The 25,311-nt window shown below is 43.3% G+C and overlaps 1 protein-coding gene across 1 annotated transcript in view; it reads right to left on the reverse strand.

The window, feature by feature from the left end:
• Positions 1 to 3,054: 3,054 nt before the first annotated feature.
• Positions 3,055 to 25,311, reverse strand: part of LOC131281649 (neurogenic locus protein delta) — a 36,162-nt gene continuing 13,905 nt past the window's right edge. The window contains exons 2-6 of the mRNA XM_058310996.1: positions 20,048 to 20,353; positions 7,815 to 7,878; positions 7,123 to 7,371; positions 5,836 to 5,890; positions 3,055 to 5,532 (exon numbers count right to left, since the gene is read on the reverse strand). Coding sequence (XP_058166979.1) covers positions 3,168 to 5,532; positions 5,836 to 5,890; positions 7,123 to 7,371; positions 7,815 to 7,878; positions 20,048 to 20,353 — 3,039 coding nt within the window. The 3' untranslated portion in view covers positions 3,055 to 3,167. The remainder of the gene's footprint in view (positions 5,533 to 5,835; positions 5,891 to 7,122; positions 7,372 to 7,814; positions 7,879 to 20,047; positions 20,354 to 25,311) is intronic.

Here is a 25,311-nt window from a genome sequence, read left to right on the forward strand (position 1 = left end):
TACTAAAACTGTCCTTTGTTTAGGCAAAGCCCATTGCCCGCGGATAGTAAAAGAAAAAACTCAATTTTATTGACTATTTTGGTTTTTTCAACTTATTCACAAACCTTTTTTTCCACTTCTATACCTCTGTTTCGGGGGCACACGCTGTACATATTATTTGTATGTTTTATTTTTCTTTGTAGTTTACAAATATCTTTCAAAACATCTATACGGATAACATTAAATGTTCGATTTACTGTAAAAGGTGACAAAATGAGATACCTGCCAGGAAAAGCACAGCAGACCCATTACGTTTGTTTTCCGATCAAACCGAAATGGAAAAATGCAATTTCTCCTTTTTACAAAAACCGTCTTTCCCTTAAATGCTCAATTTATTCTTTGAGTTGTTAGATTGGAAACACTACAATCATTTAATAAAATCTATGCTTACCAGTATATATAGATATTTTCAAAAAAATGTTTCAGCAGTAACATTTATGTGTATAGGACATGTGTGAAAAAGAGAAATTTCACCTCGTATAAGAATAATAACATAATCGTAAATATACGCGTATTTTTAATAATAGAAATTTATGATTTTATGAATCATACAATAGTGAGTAATGTTATCGATAAGCTACAACGATACTTATCCTTACATTTCGTTCAGTTAAGATTATTTTTACCATTATCAAATATACAATTTCAAGTCAGTCATTTCGTTCTCTTTTTGCTCTACTTCTACTGTTTTGATATAATATGCACTGATGTAGTTTAGTTCTGTTCTCCTATCTGAACCTTAGTTCATCTAGATTTTGCAATTAGCTGTGTATTTTATTTTCATTGTGGTTTCGTGTTAGCTTTGACAGTATAGTAATTGACTTAGTTGAATTGGTTTCCCTTTTTAGACGTCATCGTATGGTTCATGAAAAGTTTTACATTTTAATTTCGATTTTTTTCATTGGTTCCTCTGCATGATTTGCTGTATTTGATTGTTTCATTGTTCTGTATTTTTTTTATAATACACAGTATCACATAATCGGTTTTGAAAAACAGCAAACCAGCCATCTATTGTAAAGTTATGTTGCATTTTAGTATTTCGCTCATTTAAAACAATAAAATTTCGATAAGGCTCGAAGGATTCATAGCACACAGCGAATGAGCATTTTTTTTTGCGAATGAGCATCAATACGAATGTTTATCAGCTATCATTAGTTGATGAGAAATATTACAAGAATTACGAAAGAACTTTTCCAAACCCAGCAGCTTTATTCTGCCGTTTCACAGACTTCTCAGTTTAGAGTGGTAGACTAATGTATCAATTTGTACATCAATAAATAACTTGTACACTATCCAATATGGTAATCATAAAAAAAAACATAAGATTGTAGTTTTTATGCAAGGTGTTATTTAGAAATAGAATAGAAAGTTAAGTGAAAAAAAATTAAATTTTTCTATTACACAGTAAATGTTATGACCAAAGACAATTAAGTACTATAGCACTGTATTTCTTTTGCTTTTCGATTGGTGATGATTGGATAGCGACATACAGACTCCAAAAGCTGTATGAAAACTTTGTTCGCGAATGAAAACAATTAACGAAAGTTAACGCACAAACGACTTTAATTGCTGCATTGAAATATGTCGGTATGACCATTTGCCGTAACCTTGTTTCGTGATATGTTAACAGATATGAAGTTCAAAAATCGCACACATTTTTCATGATATAATTACCAGAGCTTGCTTTGAAATACAAACAGGACCAATAGCTTCCGCGAGCAATATTCCACAATAGATACACCGTAGATTACTGCACAACGAAACTCAAGAATATACATATAATAACACACGATTTTTATCTAATGATATACATTTAAATATAAAATTGTATATAATAACTCTGTATGCGTTTAAATACAACACTTTACATGGCAAAAACTTGGACGAGAAGAATATACTTGGAACGGATGAGCGTGCTACCGCGCGCAAATCAAAACTGCACGGTACGTTTTTTTCGCTCAACTCCTCCGGCTTCTGACTGACCAACAGGTGGTTATGCGAGGCGTAACCTTGTTTATTTTTTCCATGCCTATATTGTGCAGTATTGTTTAACTGCTGGTAATTATCATCGAAGCCATTCATTATGCTAATAGTTAACTCATGTACGGTCCAACTCGACCCCGTTTGATTACTAATGATATTATTTTTTGCGAATATATTAAGTATTTACTGGCCAAAAACAACAAAGCTATGAAAAATTGATCACTCATCCGGAATACATCAATTCTGTTTACTATTTTGCTTGGTGCAAAGTCTGTCGATTTGCAATGGCAAATTTAAAGTTCCCTTCTTATTTACCTTCAACACATCAGAATTAAGTTTGAAGGAATTGCAATGAGATGTGATTACATAATTCTTGCTTACTTTTGTGTTGTCTCTCTTTAAGAAAACTCTTCATCAAAACTGTGTATTTAAATGCATGTACAATAAAAAACAAAAAACCAAAAAAAAAGGATTCAATTTTCAAAGACGATATTTAATGAGATTGATACCATTGCAATGAAATTTAAAAAAGTTTAAAACATCCTTATCATCGTCCTCCAACAATGAATCTAACATTGACCAATTGCTTTTAATTATTACAAATATATGTACTTTGTTTAATTTCTTAAGTACCATGCAAACGTTTTTGTTGGAACATCCATCATATTTGTTCTTCTCCAAATTATATCTGTACACACGCATCTTTACAATTCTCGCTCCTTTATCCATCATAATTCATAAAAGTTCTATGTGATAGCAATAGTAGAAAGTTGATAAAACAAAGTAAACAATGTGTTCACTGTGTTACAGTTCAAAACAAAAAGAAAGAAAGTAAGCTGCAAAGCCCACGCAAAAAATTGAGTGAAGTAACTACATAAAATTTACATTCAGCTAATCAGGAGATCAATTGTCGTCCTCGTATCAGGTGAAAACATCTTAATATACAGGAAAAAAATAGAATCACTACAAAGCAGTCATAATGTGCACATCAAGATAGTCTTGCGATTCCTTTCTCGCAGTTAATGTAGCGGTGGAAAGCAAAAGTAGTAGTAAAACCAATTACCTTCTATACTTCCAACGTGATCGCGATGTTTGACTCTAAATGCTTTGCGGGAATAAGGTTGAGTGTTGAACGTTAATGCTGCTTAAATGTGAGGAGGACTGCAAGGTCCGACTATGGAATGACTACCGCCCACAACAACGGGACTGCCGTTCCAACGGGTATGGCAAAGTCGGCCTGATTCGGAGAGGACTGATATGCGTTTATCGTATAAATCCTTCCCGCTACTGCCGGCACCAACACCGCTGCACTGTGATGCCATCGCCGTTGATCCTCCGGCCGTGGCTGCTACGGACGGTACTACTGCTGCCACCGACGATCCTCCGTTACCGGAGGAAGAATGCATGCCGGTCGTTTGAGACAGCAACGTATTATTGTGGTGTTGCTGTAACAGCGAGGGGTCCGTGTTGAGTTGCTTCTGCGATTTGGCACGTTGTAACGTGGAACAGGACGCCATCGACGAATCTTCCGCGGCGCTCAGGTAGAGCAGCCCACCGGAACTGGTGACTCCGTTCGCCCCAGAGCTCGCACTCATAAGGCAACTGCTGTCGTCTAGACCTACACCGCCACTACCAGCACCACCGCCAAGAAGTAGCGAGCTAGAGCCGACAGCTACACTGCCACTACCAGCACCACCTGCACTGCCACTACAACTCACGCCTCCACCACTCGACGCTGACGTTGTGATCGAAGCGATGGCTGGAGGGGGTGGCATGTTGTTGATGCTCTTGTCCCAGGTGTTCTTGATCATATGATGGGAGCTGTCGAAGTTCGACAGCGTATTGCTGCTGTTGCGCTTTTGCCCAGCTGAAAGGTGGTGATTGTGAAACCCATGGTACTGCTGCTGTTGTTGTTGCTGCTGTTGGAGTTGCTGCTGTTGCGAGCCCGGATGCTGTGAGGCGCCTTGCGCCGACGAAGGTGAGGTCGAGGACGATTGCTGATGATGCTGCTGCTGCTGTTGCTGCTGCTGCAGGTGATGATGATGGTGCGAAGAGGAGAGATTGTGCGACGCGTTCTGTTCGTTCTGCTTCCTAGCTTCAGCGTCATCCTTCTCCTGTTCTCGCTGACGCTTGCGCTTGAGGCAGATGACTATCGCAGCCGCTATGAACGCAGCCAATGGAGTCGAGATGGAAAGTATAGCGATCAGCACAATCTGGCCACTACTTAATCCGTCGGCATTGCGGCGGACACCGACTCCGCCAGCCAAGTCACCACCAGCGATGGCGTGCCGCAGCTGCTGCTGCGGGTGATGATGGTGATGCTGGATGTCACCGTTGCTGACGACGGCCGCTCTCTGCACGGCGGCGGAGGTGGACGACGTTGGTGACTCCAGTTCGCAGGTTGAGCCGCGAAACCCCCCTGCACACACACACTGGAAGCTATTCACCCGGTTAATGCATGTACCACCGTTACGGCACGGGGCCGATGCGCATTCGTCCACGTCCGCACTGCAATCCTTGCCCGCGAATCCAGCCCGACACTGGCATCGGTAGTCGTTGTTGAGATTTGTGCAGGTGCCCCCGTTCGCGCACGGTTTCGTGAGGCAAAGGTCCACCTTTTCCTCGCAGTGCGTCCCGATGAAGCCAGGCACGCACTGACACTTGAAGTGATTGTCCGCATCGAGGCAGGTGCCACCATTTAGGCACGGTTTTCCGACGCAATCGTCCACATTCTCCTCGCACCGGTCGCCAACAAAACCGTCGGGGCACAGGCACATGAGCAATCCGCTGGCTCCCGCATCATTGCTCGACGTGTGACTGAGCAACGTCGATAATGCGGACGCTGATGCCGATGATCCCGCCACGTGGCATGTTCCTCCGTTCGCACAGAAGTTTGAATAACACTCGCCGGACTTTATTTCGCACGTCGTCCCACTGTAACCGGTAGGACAGTCGCATCGAAAGCTGGATGAAGATGACGACGACGACGACGAGCCAGTACCGCCGCCACCACCGTTCGAAGGCGTATCGATGCAGGTACCATGATGGCAGGGTTTTTCGGCGCAAGTGATCGCTTCCCGTTCGCAGTGTGTTCCCATCCAACCGGTCGTGCAGTGGCACCGGTACTTGCGATCAGCGCTCTCTTCGGTTGCGTCGTCCGGAGAAGGCACCGGTCCGGATGCAGTGGAGTCCCCGTCATCGACCAACTCGTGGCAGGTGGCCCCGTGCAGGCACGGCTTGTCGGTACAGCTCGTTATGCTCGACTCACACTCGGTTCCCGTATAGCCCGGCCGGCACTGGCACGTGTACGAGCCCTGACCAGTATTGAAGCAGGTGCCCCCATTCTGACACGGCTTGTGGTTGGTGCAAAAGTTCAAGTCCTGATTGCAAAATAGCCCGCCCCAGCCTTCCTTGCAGATGCATTCCCAGGGCTTTTTACACGTTCCGTATACGCAGCCCGGATAAGGTTCACACTCGTCGCACAGCGGCCCCTTCCAACCGGACTGGCAGCTATAGAATAAGAAAGATAGAGAGAGAAAGAAAAAATCGAGAAGCAAAACGGAGAGAGAGAGAGAGAGAGAAACAGTAAGTTAAATAATATGTTAAACCATCTCAGGGACACATCGTCATTATTGGTAGGCTTCGGACTGCGTCGGAGGAGGGTATTAATTATATATGGCATTACAATCTCTCGGTAGAAATCGGTACATATGCCATATACCATGCTACCATCGCCTGCAACCTGTGTTGGCGCATGTAACCACTCCTGTCGGGCATGAGGAGAAGAGCTTGCAAGTAGCTACCAATACTTACATGCATTCGTTCGGCTTGTTGCAGTGTCCGTGAGTGCATCCGGGAGTGCATCGTGCTTTTTGTGGAGGTTGTGAAGAAAAACGAGCAGCAGATGCGGGAGAAACATGGAAAGGAAGAAAGAGGAAAATGAACATTAATGTTACACAGTCCATGAAATTGCACTGAATTCGTCTTGTGCAGTCATAATGCCTCAGCAATGAATGTACAATATTGTTCTAAGTTTTATACCGGCAGCCCATGCGACGAGAGAATGTTATCTGTTTATCAAAAATGCCTTTCAAGCGAAGATAATTCATGCAACTAGACTTGCAATGGTATAATAGTTTTTTTAAAATGAATTATCTTAAACTTTTCAGGGCGAACATTTAGAAGGGTAAAATATAAGTACAAATTAAATTTGAAAAAAAATACTTATTTTATAAATCGCATATTTAGATTATTAAAGTTGTTTTAATACAACACTGTGCTTCAACAAAAACATGAATGTCGTAAAAAGTTTCTAACTATAAAAATATCCTTTTTGAAATTTTCAACTTCGTTTTTAGAGGGATAGGATTATATACAGGTTCATTGTCAAAACGAACATTGAACATTTATTTCTAGTACTCAAAAAAAAATGAATAAAAAGTAACTTTAAAAACATAGAAAATTCATTAGGATGTCAGATATTGTAGCAATTGAATTAAAATAAAACGTGCCAGGGAAAACCGCTCAAGAAAAACACATGTCTTTCAGTTTGTTTGATATAATAAGATGATATTTTGCTGGCAAAATAACAGCAAGTGCCCGAATTATTTCGATCTAAAACTAAGCACAGTCGATTTTAATTTTACTAGAAACGCATTTTATCTTCCATTGAGTGTTACATGGATGCGCCCTGTATTCAAAGGTAAAACCGTACGTAACTACTTACACAAAAGGATGTAATTTTAAAGGGAAAATTTGGAATTTAAACAGCGCAGCATTTAATAAGGGTTTCAATTATCAAAGAAACGTAATCATTTTTATAAATGCATTAAGCCGTACGTTTAAACGTTGGTTAAGCTCAACGGCTGGGAAAGGAATGGAACTCGGAGAAGAAAACATAACCGAAACCATACTTATTAAAACAGAAGCTGCCCGAACGTTTCTCAAATACGCTGCCCCTTTTCCTGAGACAGTAGTGAGCTGGGGTGGACTGGGTGGCTGGTTGGCTGGTTGGCTGGTTGATCACAGAGGCCCATTCAACCCCCTAGAGTATTAGCGACACGGTACAGGAAAAAAAAGGAGAAGAAATATTCGACTTACCGAAGGTACAGTATTCGCCTTGCCAGCCGGACAGGCACACGCGTTCACCGGTCGGTGAGCAGGTGTAATGGCCAAATTGATCGTCCCGCTTGCGGCACAAATTGGCACAGCCTGCACCGTAATAGTTCGGATCGCACGTCACCCGGAACGCGTACCGTATCATCGTGTGCGATGAGTTGTAACTGTCTTCCATCCAGTCGGCCGAAACCTCCAGTATCCGCTGAATCGAAAGCCGGGAAATGAGCGTGCCTGCGGACCGAAAGGAGAAATGCATAATTATTAATGCACGGAGCAACGTGGCGCAGTGCTGGGCGTATCAGGTTGGGGGGAGTCTGTGTTTTTCGATGCTGAACGAATTTTTATTCAGTTAAAGGTAAAATTTCTTAATTTTGTGTGTTCGTTTTTTTGTTTTTTTGTTGGTGTTTTTAATTTGAACAGCAAACGATCAGGCACACCGAGCAACATGTCTTTCGGGGCCAAACCAAACTAGATACAAACGGAAGTGTGTGCGCACGCTGAAGAGCTGTGGCGAATTATGGTGCTGTTCGATCGAAAAACTGGGAAATAATAACGGATTAATTTCGCGCAACGCACACACAACTCGCACTCGGTTGGCACACGAAAGTTCAAATTCCCCAGCCTCCATACCAGGGCGCAGCTATGTATAGCTCGATCCAATATGCACTACCTACCGGGCGATCGGCTCGTCGTTTCGTTCGTGTCGTGCCATGCTTCTATGATCAGCGTGAAGTAGCCCTGCGAAAGGAAAGAAAAAGAGAGAGATCATTAGCTGGATGGCCTCAAAACGGTCAGTTGAAAAATGGAAACGTCATAAGTAAACTACCAAACTTGCGCAAACGGATATGTGATACTGTAAACATCCCGAAACCCTACAAAACCTGCAAAAATTGACGGTAATGCTTCTTTTTGAACAACAAAACATTAAAGTCGTCTACTTGTGGACTACGGGTGCTGCCGATGTTTACAGTCGAAAGGAAGACGACATAAACAACACACGTCACATACAACAAAACAGCAAACTGTAACAAACCAAAACAAAAAAACACAAGACAAGAAATAGAACACTCTTTTCTGTCCGTCCACCAGCGAAACTTGCCGCGCTCAAGCGGGTTGTACTGAAGGTCGCTGCCTGCGGTAAGCACCTCCTGCCTATTTGCCAACATGACAACAACAAACATTCCATGTCCTGCCGAACGGTTCACCGGGAGTGGTGGGGGTTGGTGGTCGTGGAAAAGGGGGACACCTAAGAGTGGGCTACGGGTCGTGAAAGATTAAGGTTTGTCAAATTCCATATTCCGTTGGCAAAAAATTGCACCGTTCATTTGTACAGGAAAAAAAAGGTTGCCAGCTGCGCGACAGGTTGTAGAGCTTGCCTCTGCTTGTCCCAATAGTCAGTTGACCGGTTCTAGTGGCCCTCAGGTGTTTAGCCTCTGGAAAGACGCCCGATTAATCCCTGTGGCGTACAAACTCTTCGAGGCAAACCGGTACCGAGTGAGCCATTTCTAGGAGAAGCATATAGATTTGGTAGACGCGGGTGGTGACGCATGGACCCAACGGAAAGGAATGCGGCGTCGTTGTGGCTATTGCACCATACTTCTATTGAGTGCATTTTGGGCATAGTTTACAACTTTTTTTAATTCTTTACCTAACACATCAAACGTAAACTTACCGAAAGGCAAATTGACTTAGCAATCGAAGGAACACACTTAATAATTTAATTATTTTTTAGTATGACGGACCATGGGCGTACCGATACGATACCATGACCATATAATAAATGATATAATATGTGAGGAATTTAGTTTCCTAAGAAATTTCAAGCGAAGTACCAACTCAGACGCACCATCTGGCGGCAGCAGTCATCCTTTCAAAATAAATCCATTTATTATTATTTTTATTCTCTCCTTGCATTCCTTCCCTGTGGCATCGTGACACGAGGGGGGGGGGGGGGGGGGGGGACACAATGTTTTTTCAACATTCCAGAGAGAAAAGCGAAACATCTTCACGCGCATCCCAATGCCGTTGATCGCCTGCATCTCACAAGATTCTTTGTTGTCTTGGTCTTTAACACGTCGGAGATTTTGGCAGAAATTGGTAGAGCCAGCGCCGTAGAGCTGCTTGGTATTTTTACACCCTTCGCGGTATCGACAAGCGAAATGATAAACGCGCGAAAACATCGAACTATTCTCGTTGAATTCTGTGTTTTATGTGCCGCTTGGTAAGATATTTATTTCTATCTTTCCAGCGTAGAAGCGCACAGGTAAAATTACATTTAGCATGAGTTATTGGAAAATATTTTCGAATAGCTTCAAATGGGCAAAGAAACGATGAGTGCGATTTCATTTGGACCGACTCATGAATATTAACACTTTGACGGCCGGACTATTCACGGTGTCGCAACGCTTTACGACCGCCGCGTTTGCACTAGTTCCTCCGTATCTGGCCGCCCTGTTTGATCATTCTTTTTCAATCTTTATTAGAGTTAGTTATCAAACGTACGAACAGCAACGCGCCCTGTGAAATTTGTTAACTTTCCTTTTGATATTTTTTTACATCCAGTAGTCTGTGGTGCGTGTCAGGAGACAGCGTTGACAGCACACCAAAATGATGATCGATCGGATGCAGCACACCAAAATGCTCGGATGCAAACTGAAACGGAGCGATTACATCTATAGATGTCGGCCGTCAGAGTGTTAAAGTCTACACAAAACGCAAAAATGACAGAAAAACTGATATTTGCGCGTGTATTTACAGTCTTTGGCGATTCATCTAAAGCTAGCGTTAGACTGCATTAAAAAAATGCATCAACTGGGTGCTGGGTGTAGCAAAATGTGCTGAGGATTGTTAAGCGACAAATCTCCTATGTACAAATCTGCCTGTGAGGCTAAAATCTCCATCGAATCATACCAAATTATAAAAAAGATAAAGTTTTGTAACAGAGGGTGGCATAAAATTTGCGATTGGGGTTTTTTCAGTCAATGCGACAATGAACTATATCCTTCCCCTTTTACATAAAGAAAAATGATTCGAATACAAACGAACAGTTATTGTAACGTAAAGATGTACGCTTGATTAACTGAGCAAATTAAATTACGTTTACTTTAAAAATCAAACTGTTTAAGGTTCCATGTTGTATGGCTCGAATGGCTTCATGCGAATTCGATCTTGTTCCAAAAACTTGTCAATGGATTTTTTGGACGCGCCGATTTTCACCCTGGCCGGGACGCGATGCGTACTATTTTTTAAAAATATATTTATCTTCCATTTTTTCCACATGGACCAATTGATTATTTTCTGACGCGCACTGCTTTTCGCTTCACTGTGTATCTCCAAGACTCTTCGAACCAGCCCGGCCAGGTGGTGGCGATGGGTGACGGTCCGTCGCCGCTCGCTTGCCTACCCACCTCCACCGCCGGTCGAGGCCAACAAACGTGTCAACTAACGCAAGCTGCCCGCCAAATCAAATAAGAGCGGCGTGTGCGCGCTCGCGCTCCGGAGGACAGCTGGCACCCGCCGCCTGGGGCCGGGCAAGGATAGATGATAACCCACATGGGCCAGGCGGCAGCAGGACAGGACAGGGCGCGCGTCTGGCGACAGGTGAGACAGAGATACAGTGCGATCAGCAAGAAGGAAACGGACCAGACGACGGCAGCGCCATCCGATTCCCATGCGACCAGGGCGAGGATGGAAGATGATACCGGAGCCGATTCTAGGGCGCACGGGAGGTGGGAGTGTGAGGAAGGAAACGAAAGAAAGAACATTGTTAAAAAAACCGCTCAAAAATAAAATAAAATAAAGCGCTACACACCGCCTTGATGTAAGCAACAGCAGCGAACCATGCGCACACACACACACACACGTAGTATGTGTATAAAAATACGACTTTCCATCTGGCTCCGGTTTGAGACCCCGCCGCGGAGGCCGGCTGGCTGGCTGACAGTGGGTTGGTTGGTTTGTACTCAATTAGATTATGCTGGTCGACCGCCCCTGACTTTCCGTGTCCCACCACTCTTAACCAACTCCAACAAACCCCTGCCCTGACTGACTGGGCTTGGATTGATGCTTACTTTGATGGACGACGGTCCTTCCTCCGTCTGCCTCTTCCTTTCGACAACCCTCCACACCCGGAATGGCAGATTGCTTTTATTGGATGGCTTACTTCGGCGACTGATTTCTTCCCCGCTGGCTGGCTGGCGCTCTCACCTGAATGGCAAGGATTGGGAGTTTTTGTTGCCGTTTCATTCGTATGGTGGCGACAGCAGACGCACCGCGTCGTTGTCACTCTATAGAATATGTCGCCATACGTCGCCGACACGCCGAGATGGCGGCGGTGCCTTGCTGCTTGAGATTCCCTACGCCGAAGAGTTTTTGCTTTGTAGTTCTTGCTTTGCCATACCATCACCTCGACGACGATGAGACAGTGTGTACTGCGCTGCCTGCGTCCTTCTTTTTTCACATCGAGTTCGTGTTCTTATGTTGCACTTGCACTGCTTGCACCTGACCGACTGGCGCTGGCGGACTGCATCGTGAGCAAAAGTGTAGCCATCTTTCCGCGCTCCAACAAACCCCATTCCGACCATTGTCTCGCTCCTGCTCCTTGAAGTGCATAAGAGTGCATTATATTACGGTGCCGAGCGCATTTGTGCACGCTTCCCCATAGTGGAAAGGGGTTCTGCTTGTGGACAGAAGTCAGAACAGCATAGCAAAGCAAGAACAAAACAATAAACAAACGCACCGCTGAAGCCAACTTCGTCGCCGCCAACTGCAACATTGGCAGATTTTTCCACTGCTTTCCTTTCGACATTTTATTTTTTGTTAGTCTTTGTAAGACGCCAGCCGGATCTGGTTCTTATCATGCTAAGAACCTCCTTTTCCGTTTCAGTAATTGCTGTTAAAAGGAATTGACTTACAGGGGTGATATGGACTAATTGATAGAAAATGAAGCAACTACCTGGCTCATTCGAGTGAATGTAGAAATGTGTTAGATAATAAATTACTTATATTGAAAAAGTAAAATTTGCTGTTTGAGGCTGATGTTTTAGTATTCGACTTATAAAAGCTTAGAAAATTTAAATACGTCACTACGTTTGTTTGCCACGTGTAGCAAGAAAGATAATGGGAGTGCATTTATTATATCTATCTTTAATACAAATATTGAAAAAGTGTAAGGCTTGCGTAACTCCGAATCAGATTCATAAATCTGAATGAATCTTTCGACTGAACCCATCTGAATTCGCGAAATAATTCACTGACGATTGATGGTTCTCAAGAGACAGTTTTATAAAACTACAAAGTACATGTAGAATTTTAAAAAATTCTAGAACTTTCAGGCGATGCTGTACCATTTTGTTCAATGCTTGCGTCTCTGGAGATTCCTGAATCTTTGACGAATCATAAAGATTCATCAAAATCATACAAATGATATACATCAAGAAATTATCAAAACACAAAATAGCCTTTAATTTTCAATCAGAGTATCTTCTTTACAAACATATTTATCGCAAACATTCTACCTAATGCGAACGATACTCTTATCCAAAATGTTTGATTAAACACACTTAAACAGGGGGCATGCATGTGTGCAAAAATGTGGCTGTGCGGAGAAAGCACGCTTCGTGTACTTCGACGATTTATTTGCATTGTTGATATCTCATCGACTCGATCGGCATTCCTTTCTCCGGCTCCTGGGTAGGTGGGGTAGATGCAAACGAGCCATCGCCGTGCATTCCAATTCCCCACCAAAGAGTGTCAACTAGAGAAGCCTCAACAGCGGCCATTCACGTTCACTAAATCTTGAACAACCCTTCTCTCGTGCGCGCCTGAACGAATCCGAAGAAAACTGGCGAAACAAGCTATTATAGCTCCCCGCTGTGTCGCTGCGTGGTCTCCCTTTGGGAAGAGCTTAGCAAGCGCAAACTATTGGCAGTAGGCCAAACCTCACATTCACACACATACACATACACACAACAGCCAGCGCGTACAAGGTTGCTGGCTCCGACTACCGTTCGACCGCGATCAATTTCTGTGTGTGCTTTCTTCCTTAGTTCAAAGCTGCAGGTATAACCATTCAGTATAAACACGGCGTCTGTTAAGAATCAAATTTTTCACCTGGAGCTGTGCATCTCGTTTTATCTTGGGTCATCTTTCTCGTTTCACCCTTTGCTCTAGCGATGCAGCACACAAATACCTACACGGCACGTCGTCTTCCACCAGGCCATTCAGGCGCGCGATTTGCTTTCGAAGCTACAAAGTAGCCGCGCATCTTAGTTGAAGGAGGACGCGCATCTTACTCGGGGTCCACACTACAGCGCGACGTCCCGTTTCAAAAGTAGCCCAGTTTCGGCAGAACAATCGCGCAAGCCAAGCGCGACAGAGGTAGGGGAGTATGTGGAAATATGTATCACATAGGGGCGCAAACTCGGCTAAATTTTTTTTTGTTGAATTATGAGGTAGTAATGCATGATATTTGTTTAGCTACGTATTTTATGCACCCTGAGTGAGTTTGGCGCTTCTACATTTGAAATTCACTGAGAAAAGAAACTAAAACAAACATCGACGATACTTTGCCCCACCGTAGGAGGTATATATTTTCCGTCATCTCCTACTTGTTGAAGAGTAGTTTGTTTACGTTTCGGTACCCGAAAAAACATTGGTAAAAATAATTAAAGCGAAGTTTCATAACTGAATTACATTTGTAAAGAGTAGAAATAGGTAGTACAACGAAAAATCCGTTGTTTCGGGGAAAATATTGCTCGTTTTTCTCGCGTTTGTGTTTCGGTTTGGTTACGATTTGTCCAGCTGTCGGTTTGTTTACGTTTTCGTCGCGTTTTTCGCTGTTTCTACACTAGGCATCGTCTAGCGCGATTTGTGCGACACTTTTTTTGTATGGAGTTCAGCCGCCTGTCAGGCGACGTCGCGTTTTGTGACGGGACGTCGCGCTGTAGTGTGGACCCCGAGTTAGTTGAATACGCACGCGAAACCGCTTTCGGCGTCCGCATGGAACAAAAAAGTGTAGATGAAATCAACACTCACTCAATCGCATCTGCCCGAATGCCGTGTCGCTTCGAGCGGCGGTCGGAAAACATTTTTAAAAATTTAGAAGGGATCACCAGCGTAACGGGTTGTGTGTGTTTAGATGGAAATGGTGGTCTGCGCGACTTTGCAATATTCGTCTAAGCAGCCTGCGAAGCGAAGCAGCTGCTGCCACAATCGTCACTCGCTAAGGTGTTTGCTGTTCGATTCACCGAGCATGATGATGCCAGTGAGAAGCAAGCAGAGACCGAAGTGCAAGTTAGAGCCGAACGGCCAGAGCGATTGTCATGAACCTGATCTTTTCCCGTCCCGGCCAAAAGCCAATCCCTTGACCCTCGATGGAACATTGGTGCTTCGCTCTTCCCTGGTCGTGTTTCGGAGCTTGCTCCATCCCTATAACCTCTCGCCAATTCGATTTTATTGTGTGTATGCACAAGTGAGATGAACGCTGCTGCGAGCGACTCTTTAAAGAATTAGAGTATTCCAGGGCTGTACAGCCCACCTCAACTAATCAATGGATATAATGTAATTGGTAATTGGATTGGAAAAATTAAAAATTATTTTATGTATTCATTTACTCAACTTCCTAATAGTCGCCCTTGCTTTGCTTATAAAAATTCTGGCAACAACTTCACTGCAATCATGATTACTATCCTAAATCTCTTGCGATGTTCTGCTATGTAATATTCTATGCTTGCACAGCACAAGCGACGAAAACCACATCTGCTAACACGTTGACTGCTGCGTCACCCATTTCGCGGGAGGATGCAGCAATCTACCTTTTACACTATATACACTATATATAAGTGCACTAAGCACTTATATAGCATAAAGCTATAGTAACAACAAAAATGTTACCTCTGTGAAGTCTAGTCTTTAATTGCTGTACGAAATCTGTTGGTTTGATAAATGTTATAACCAAATTTTATTTAAAAAAATGATAGTTCTAAACACATGAACTAAAACATCGTGACAGTCGACGTGTTAAGGATATTATTTGTCTTGCTTACTTGGCGTAACGACCTTGTTGGTCATGCCTGCCCGTTAAGGGCTTACGAGACTTGTTTCCCTGTTGTACGTGGATAGTCAGTCCTCTCGTACAGGGGAGGGGGGTCCGGTCTCGGTTGGGATTCGAATCTTACACACGATATCGATATAAATAACCAACCATAGTACAAATTAACTTTTGTAGCATAGTTTAAAAACGATGAACAAAGTTTTACTTTTTTTTTATGTGGCACAACATCCCCAAGTGGGACAAGGCCTCTCTCCGAGGAGAGTTTTCGGGGACCGAAAGACGGTATATTATAGATCGGTGGTCAGCCGTTCGTAATACCGGAGGGTGCCAGACTCGAGATTCGATCCCACACCTGTGGCGTGGTGTTTCCTCGCGCTACCGCTGCGCCATGGGCACCCCCACAAAGTTTTACTTCTACGGTGTTTATAGCGCTTTACGACAGGCGCGTTTACACCAGTCTTCTTTGCGTGTGGCCGGCTTGTTTATGCCCTTGCTAAATTTCTGCATTCGAATATCCGTACATACAGCAATGCCTCCTGTGAAATTTGTTTACCGCCCATTAGTTGTTTGTTTACATCCAATATGATGTGACGAATGCCAAGTGACAGCATTGCCGTCACTCCAAAATGATGTGTGCGGCTAGAAATCGAAACGGTGTTTGCGGGACGGCAACGTGTTAAAATTGGCTTAGAATTGATCCGATCAATTCTTCAAGAGATTGATTTATATTTTGCATTCCTACATTCTTAACCAAAAACAGTTTTGGTCAACGAAATTTCAAAAATATACATACACAATATTTTCGTCTTTTTTATCCACAACTTTTATTCCTTGGCCCAGTGTTGTTGAGATTAAATTGTTCTTTTTGAAACCAATCTGTTGCTCAATTCTTTGCTCGAACGATGAGAACATCTTATCTAAGTCGGCAGATTTTTCCACTGCTCTCCTTTGGCAGAGGAATTATAATAGAGTTGAATGTTCCAGATTCAGATTTAGGAGTCTGGTTAAATGTTGTATGCTGAACAAACGAAGCTGATAAAATTTGTTCAATTTTACAGGCACAAAAAGTTGACGGTGATCGTGCGTTAAATCGTGCGTTTCATCTTACGCAATTAGAGTTTAATTCGCACGCCGGACACAATGAATAATCTCTATTTGAAATGGGGAACAAAAGCAAAGAACCGATAGAACAACCATCTCCTTGTGACCAAACAACCATCAAAAAGAGAAACGTGGGACTCAATCAATCATCACCAAATGCTACAAATGAATAACAATTAAAAATCAAAAGGTAGTACGTTCCATCGTCAAGCAGAGCACACGGCTGAAGAGAGGCATGGTTGATGGTGTGGGGAGGGGGTACATGTGCATCCGTTTTCCCTCCCGTGACTCGCAAACCCCAACACCGCCCTCGGCTGGGTGGTGAATCGGCAGCAGTGATCGTTCTCCACTTCCTTCACAACACACATGGGCCACGGTCATACCGTCGCTACCCCGTAGTAGCCCTCTCTCGCTCTCTCATTTCTTGCTACCCGCTCCTTGCCAACCCAGCACAACGCGCCATGGACAGCACCCGGAAAACCTGAACAGCAGATGTTCCCAACAAAGTGAAAAGCAGACGCGCAGGCCCTCTTGCTTGGCCTGAGGACGACCGACCCGACCCTTACCACCGTCCCAGCCCCCGTACCCGATCGTCCCTACTACCTGCTGATGCCATTCTTACGCTGTGGCACACTGCACTTTTTTGCTGTCGTTATGTTCTGTTCCTCTTTTTTTGTATGTGTCTTGGTTGTTGCTGTTCGTCTCTTTTTTGTCGTTCATTTCAGCATACATTTTTTTTTTTAAGTTTTAGTTACCACATGGCGCATTTTAAAATCGACCTCCACCCTTAAACGCCGCACTGTGTGCCGCTGCCTGCTCGCTCGCCCTTCCTGCAACCAACTCCAAAACCGTGGAACTTTTACTCCTCCTGCTTTAATATTACATTTAAAGCTTGACGCTGCCTGTTGTTTGGGACCAGTGATGTACCAACACACGTTTCATTCATTGGATAAAAAATCATTTACAAATTGCATTTGAATATAATTCAAATGAATGTTCAACAAATTTGAATGGCACCATTGAAAGGGGATAATCAGGAATTTTTATCGTAATTTTGTATATTTTTCGTTGAATCCATCTAATCTCGTGTTAACTAAAACAAGGTCCCTTAACGAGGGACCAAAAAGTGGGATTTAAAGTTTGGACGTCATCCGATGAGCCACGAACGAAAACACTCGATGATTAAAACGATTCCAAAAAACTCGACTCATACCAAATTTCTGTTGTTTGCCATGTTTATATTCCATGCCAAAAAGTTTTCCTTCCATCGGTACACCACTGTGCCGGGAACAGACGTTTGCTCGTTCGTCACCTTCAAGCGGCCGTTTGGGCATTGTCTGGCCAGCCGTTCTGATTTTACACGCGCTGCCTACAATTTTGCCAAAAGTGTACCATATCTTTGTGCCTGCGTTCTCTCACGCGTTCAAATTGGCCATTTTCCCGTCTCTGCCCCATGCGTTTCGGCTGCATTTTGCACTGTTCGCATTTAGCAGTTTTAGATCTTACTATAAAGAGATACTTACATCACTCTGGCAGCAACGGTTGCAAGAGGCCATTAACAAAAACAAAAAGTCACATCAACGAAACAAAACTAGACAGGCGTGGCCGGGCGACCGCCGCATGAAGTACCGACCATCAGTGATTAGTTTGCAAATTATTTTTCCCAGGCTCGCCTCACAGAGCCCACACGGTGTATACCGCGATGGGAACAATTCGGCCGGGACCTGTGGACCGGGACGGGACGGGGGAAAAGGCTGAACAGTGGACGACCTGCAACCAGAACCGGAGTGTCATTGGAATCCAAAAAATAATACTACCTCCAACAATCGCCATGCCTTATCGTTGATCGGTTGGATGGCGCAAGCAGCACCAACAGCACACATGTAATAACGTTGCAATTGCAATAGCGATGGATCTAGAATCACTTCGGCCTAGGGAGAAAATTCAGTATTGTTCTTGGTGAAATCCTTAGGTGGTCCTTAGGAGGTCCGTTTAAGATGGCTTTCAAATTCAACCTATTTGCTTTTAATAAGTTTGATGGCAGCTCTTACATACCGTGTTTCCATTGCGCCATTTAAAACACCGCTTTTTATACACAATTTATGAATCGAAAGGTAAAGGAGCTAGGTTGCTAAATTTGTATACCCATTTCTTCATTTCCTCATTGAGAAAATCACTAAACAAAAGGTAAATACAGAAACTCTTGACCCTGGAGTAGGTTTTATAAATTCAAAATTAACTAACTGTGAGAATAACACAACGAAGGCCATTCGTTTAGAAATAGCCGAGATAAAATAATTTCTTTTAAATCAAAGTAATTTAGTCAATTAACGCGTAATTCTTCTTCTTCTTCTTCTTGGCGTAACGACCTGTTGGTCATGCCTGCCCGTTAAGGACTTACGAGACTTGTTTCCCTGTTGTACGTGGATAGTCAGTCCTCTCGTACAGGGGAGGGTCCGGTCTCGGTTGGTATTCGAACCCACGCCGTCGAGGTGGTGAGCCCCGGCGCTCATGGGCCGATTTTCTAACCGGCGCTACCGCTCGGCTATCGCGGACCCCCAACGCGTAATTACGTATATAAAATTTGAAAAAAGGAATTGAAACAAAACCCTTCTTGCAAGATGCGGCTTACTAAAATATAGCATAAAAAGTAAACAAGAACTGTGATTTGGCTGCTTCATTGTATCATTCTAATTAATTTAATAGAAATGGCAATTCATAGCTCATCAAGTTCTTCAAGATTTAAAAACACAAAACACAAATCCTTAATATAAAGCTAAAAACATGAACCAGTTCTCAAAACGAAACAATCAGCTTGATCCACTTCCATGTAGTAAGCAGCATGTTTGGGATCCTACTTTCCCACACAATTTATTCCGTAATCGCAAGCATCAATATTTCTCCCATACAGATTAAGAAATCTTGGCACAGCTGGAGGTTTATCCAGTAAAGTTTCTCAAACAAATGGCAGACCAATACACACACACACGCACGCCCCGCCAGGCAGCTCTAGTAAAGAAACATCAAAACCCAGGATTTGGTGTTCAAGGAAACGTAACAGATTGTTGAGGCTTGGGAAAGGAATAAATGGTTCTCATAAAGAAGCAACCCGTAACACACAACAACATCCGCTAGGTGCTGGCTGCTCGCTCACCACAAGAGGAAGCACCTGGTGCGTGTTGTGAACTCCCTTTTTTTGTGAGCGCGCAAGACCAGGTAGGTAAAAACATGTTGTGAATTTTATTTTTTGTGTGTTTTCGCCAACGAACGGCCCATGCGTTCGGCCGGTGATGATTTTAATTCCACACTCGATCAGTTTTTCGGGGACCGCTGCCTGGAAACACGATGAACCTGACCTGTGTGGACAGGGCGAAAGATCGGGAAGTACGACCCGATGATGATTGTCCCGAGCGTGGCCAAAGGAAGTAATTTGAATGGAAGCATTCTCAAAGCGAAATAAGAGATTATAAAGTATATAACTCACGAAAACTGCTAGAACCCGTTCGACCGGATTCTCTTTAAAAAGGAGCAAAATACAGGACCGGCCAGGACCCGATCGACCCTAACGGCCCTCACACACGAGGTGTCCGCCCGATAAGGCAGATAAAAAGCGCAAGCAAGAATCGGACAGTAATAATCGAGGATGCAACCGTACGAACAGTTAATTATTGTAGTTGTACATACACACACACCCTCTATAACGGGTGCGGGTAAGGAGGCTTACTAGCCTGGTTGGCTGCTACTGTTACTTACCGGCCAGCCGAATTCGAACGGAAACCGCAATGGATTGGCGAAACCCTCCGTGGAGCTCGCGATCGCGGTAAAGTTGAGCGTGGTCCCTTCGAGGACGGGCGTGATGACGTCACCGAAGGTGCAGGGCGACGTGGTGTCGATGGTGGCCTGGTAGTGCTTCAGGCAGGCCCGGAACCGTGTTTTGCATGTGCCGATGCACCGTCCGAGCGCGTCCGCCCTTCCCGAGCAGCACTTTTCATTGTGGTCGATGCTTTTCTCGTTTTGAAAGTAGCGCAACTCCAACTCGAACAGTCCCGAACCGGCAACCTGGCAAAAAAAAGACAGAACAGAAGAAATAATTAACTAAAAAGCCGGCACACTCACACAAAACTCTTCATGGATCGAGCGCACAATATCATGCCAACACGCGACGCTAGTCGATGCGCGATGGCCTATACATATTTCAACAGTGTGAAACAGGGGTCGTTAAATGCCTCCCATCGGATCATAAGAAAATTTTAGTGAAACATACAAAACAACATTTCAATTGATGTTCAATATGCCTGAACGAGATGTTCAATAGGGCTTATTATGAAACTCGAGCGTTAGAGAATTTCCAACACAAACGTCATATTCGCATTATGCCTCATCTTCGAGTTTTCCTTTGGTTTCCGTTCGAGAACTTTTTTTGTCGATCAAAGCAATCTGTCAAATAATGTGGGAAAAATTGCATTACGGTTCCCGAACGAGAACTCGAATTCAACAATTTTTATCCGTAAGTTTAGTGCTACGGAAAGTGCCAAACAGTTCAATTGAAATTAATTCAATTGAGTAAATTCCAATACATAAAATACATTCAAAGTAAAATAAAGCATTTTTATAATACGCAGGCATCTTTTCGTTTTAAATTGTGCTTTAACACGCCAAACTCTTCACAGATTTTTCGTTGTTTACATAATGCAACAGTCGTTTCACACCAGTTTAACAGTTACGTTTGGAATAAAAATCTATGAAACTTACATCGACTCTAACGATCGAGTTGGCGATTTTCGTGTGATGTGACAATTCGAGAATCGTAATAGGCCCTAATATCAGAAGACAGTCTTGTACAGATTTTGTATATGTGTATAGATGTACATTTTCAATATTAATTATTGTAAAGTTTTCCAGTTTCGTACTGCTCGTCCAGAATCTAGCGGCAAAATAAAATGTAACAAAATAGCTGCTTGTCACCAGTACAATTATCGACACCATTATGGAACAATACATGTTTACAATTTACAAAACTTCTCGAAAATAAGTGTTTTCTTGCTGAGTGAAGGGTTAAGTATAATAAAAGAAATTAAATCAAAGTACGGTGAACGCAAAATTATACGTACAAAAAGTATACAATTTAATGTGTAACATAAGTATCAAAGTAAATGAATAAAGTAAAACTATGTAACAATTTATCCTATCATACTGTACGTTACTTCTCGATTTAGTGCATAAACAGATTGATTGGTTTAATAACACTTTTCGGCTGTTTTTCCTCATTTGCCCCCTTATCAGGAAGCGTGTGTGCCGAGCCCTGATGTAAAAGAAAAGCTTGCATCCGAGACGGATGGTGCGCTTTCGTGGCTTTCGGCAATCACCCAGTATGCGGGCCCCACTGGCCGTTGCCCCACCCCTCCTACCACCCCAAGCCGATTGGGCACCGTCGCACTGTCAATGACATATGCACGCCACCATATCAGCTCACGAGCTCGTCGTAACGCCCCGATCGGGTTGGCCAGAAACGCTAGTAGTCCCCCGAGAGGCTACTCGAAGCAAGAAGCAACTCATAATAAGAGCGGGAACGGGAATCGATCAGCAGGGCAAGATAAATAGCGCCTCGGTTAAAGGTGTTGTTGCTGTGGCCCAAAATTTAAATCGATTCCAACGCATCCGTGCGAGCAGAGCGGAAGGAAGAGAGAGAGGATCGCCCTACGTTATGTACTCCGTTGGGTCAACGTTAACTTTTGCGTTTCTTTTCCATCGGTGTATTTTTTGAGTCAGTTTTTCCACCAATTTGCCAACCATCAAAATACCATGCAATTTCCGGTTCTGGTGTCCATGGTGGGCTCTATAAGTGTTCGTTCGTTTTAAAGATAACCACAGGACGATCTACGATCGTTGTCGTTATAGCAACTTCAATGGAAATGCAAACTATCTAGAATTGCACCGCAACCATTCTCTTCCTTTGTTCATTGTTCGCAGCCACGTCAAGTCTATTGCAATGTTTCAAGAACAAATTAACAAATATAGTGAAGAACTGTTGAAAATGAAACAAAAAAATTCCATAACCATCGTGAGATGGTCTCCTCTACCCGCCCCTCCTCCTTCCCCCTCCTGCTAGTGGAAGAAAGCGAATGAACGAAAATTAGAATTAAACTCTCCGTTTTAATTCAGTTTGCCATTCGCCAGCCGTAAGCCGTTAAAAATCTAATGGACACGGCAAGGCAAGTAGCCGGCCGGCCGGCCACAACTTGTGGGCACAGCTTTACAATTAAGCTAATAGTAATGCCACGACGATCTCATTTCGGGCACAAAATAAACATAAACACTATAAACTGCCTTCGTAATGATAAGCATCGAAATATCCACGCGGTGCGTGTGTGCGCGCCCTACCCCGGTGTTCCACAAAGCCCGCGACATAGCACCGCGATTGAAATTAAACACAAAACACGCAGTGAAAAGATAAAGAAGATAAACCACATCACAGCGGGAAGAAAACTGCTTAAAACGAATGAAACAAATGGAAGCAAATCAGAAGAAAAGATCAACACGAATGATGAGCAGGATATATTGCAGGAAAGAAGATGGTTTAATGCTGCTGCTGCCTAGTCTGCACTAACGACAGGCACGCAACAACCCGAGCAAGAAAGCAGCTTTAACGAGTGGATTTAATAGCACGCTCATGGGACCTTCATTACGCTTCCACGACAGTAAGCTTGCCTTAGAATCGCATTATTTTTATGTTTTTTTTTATTGAGTTCAAATATTTTCTTCGAAACCAATTTCATCAGCCATAATTCTATAAGTATGGCAGTATCACTCATCATGACGCTTAAATTGTCTAGACCATGGTTCAATTCGGATAACTCACAATAGGAATAGGAATAGGGTAGGAAAAGTGTAATACTGTACGAAAGTTCTTTATACTGCTTGTTTAACATTCGAAGATGAGCCAAATGTTAAAATTCGCACGATGTCTGATAACTTGATTAGAGATAAAGGTATTTTTCTAAAGAACCCCAAACCACAGGAAAACAAGTGAGTATACGAAGCACCTATTTGCCGGTTACGAACGATCTTCCTACTTCTCTTTTGTCTAAGGATCCGTGGCTTGAAGCGGCAGCATGCCGGAAGCGGAAACTTCCCTTTTTTCCATGCAAACACCATCGAGCCGCCGGCGGGTGCTCCATATGCACACACTATCTACCTGCAGCGTCGTTCGTCTGGAGATTCATGTGCATCTGGCCAGCCATCGTACGAACAAAAAGATGGGCCACAGCAACAGCAGCAGCAGCATCAGTTTCCGCCATCGATGGCAAAACAAGCGACCGGAAATGAACCAGGAACAGCAAACGGACGTAAAGGAAAATATATATCCGTCTGGCTCAAGCTCGCCACACGTAGCACAACAGTTGGCACGCCGGTCGGTTCCACAAATTGAAGAGCTTGAAAGGTTTTTTATCCAAAAATCTATGCAGGATATTTGATACGGGCAGGAAGTAGAAGGGAGTTTACTTTTTTTTGTCGTTCCATACCCTTCCCGATAGGGATTCCTCCAGTGGAAGAGTTCTTTTGTTCCGCGCTTATTTCGTGTGTTACATACCTTAGGGTTTTACATTTCGGGACCGTGCTTCGGTTGGGGCTTCGTGTTTCCAATGGTATTAAACTCTCTTTAAAATCGGTATTGTATTTTTAAACACATTTAATACACCAATTTGTTCGTACCTCTATCTTGATGCTTTATACATGCTACCAAAGTGAAAAGTTTGCTAATTGAATTTATTTAAATTTCAAGCTTTTGAAAGCTAGTCTAGGTCACTTCAAATGAACGGGGAAAATCCAAATAAGTATTTGACAAAACGTAGTAGTACTTAAAGCTTCTAAAAAGCCCATCCTCCTCCAATAGATGAAACGTGTTTGATAAAAAAGCGATTTAGTCACAACTTAAAAATCGAGAGTTCCAGAAAATTATGTGAACCAACGATATACAATTCATAAATGTTTTCATTAAGATTTTAGAGTCATTAAAAGTCTTGAAGGCGTATGACGTGCTTTAAATTTTTGGCCCGCCCTTCGAGCATCCGGATAATAAACCCCAGGATTAACTAATCAATTGCAATAGAATAATTAATGGAAACAAATTAATTGAAGGTAAATGTTTATATAAAAAAAGCCTAATTTTTAAACAACTACAATAACTCAAGCAAATTTATGGAATCCTTTTCACTGACATTTTTCTATTGACGGGGCAAGATGATGTTACTCAGCAAATACATGCCCAAAAGAGTTTATAGGTGATAACATCGTGTCGCCTGTTGACTCAACCGACTATCTGACAACCAGGTATCAAACCTCACACAGTGAGCTTTGAAATGTTTGTAGCTTTTAACGATGCGTCCGGCCTGTTTGATTTTAATGTGTCGAAAATGTTTGTTTCCTGAGCTTCTGCGTATGCATGTTAGCTGGCATTGTTTATGTAGATTTGTCTCCCATATGTGTCCAACAATATGTTACCAACTTACACACCCAGAATTCGATGGCAATTTCCTTCCCTAGCATAATCCGTAGAATTAAGCCCAACCGCTTAAGCATACACAGCATCCGAACAGATTCTAACAGTTTGGCTTGGCATAACTATCGAGTGAATGTGTCTGTTTTTATTCTCCCACCGATATTCTCCGGATGTATGCATTAAGCACAACACACAGTGGAATCATTCAATCAAAAAGCAAGGAAAACAATATCTCATCACCATCATCATCATCATCAAAGACCTTCGCGATCCTGTTGTTGCGCATTCTCAGACCCAAAACCCACCTCCGCAACGGCCAGAGTGTGCGGCCTGTTCTCAGGCCTACCGATTGTGCGCTCAAAGAAAGGGGAAGAAACCCATTGGCTAGGTGAGAATAGGTTTAGTAGAGGATGGACAACAGATCGCTCTTGTACGGACCGAAGAATAAGGCTAGATTGGGCCCGCGCGCAGGGCGGCTTTTGCTTCTTCAGTAGCATAAGAATCCCTACCCTCTTAC

The sequence above is a fragment of the Anopheles ziemanni genome, chromosome 2 (assembly GCF_943734765.1).
Source record: "Anopheles ziemanni chromosome 2, idAnoZiCoDA_A2_x.2, whole genome shotgun sequence".
NCBI lineage: Eukaryota > Metazoa > Arthropoda > Insecta > Diptera > Culicidae > Anopheles > Anopheles ziemanni.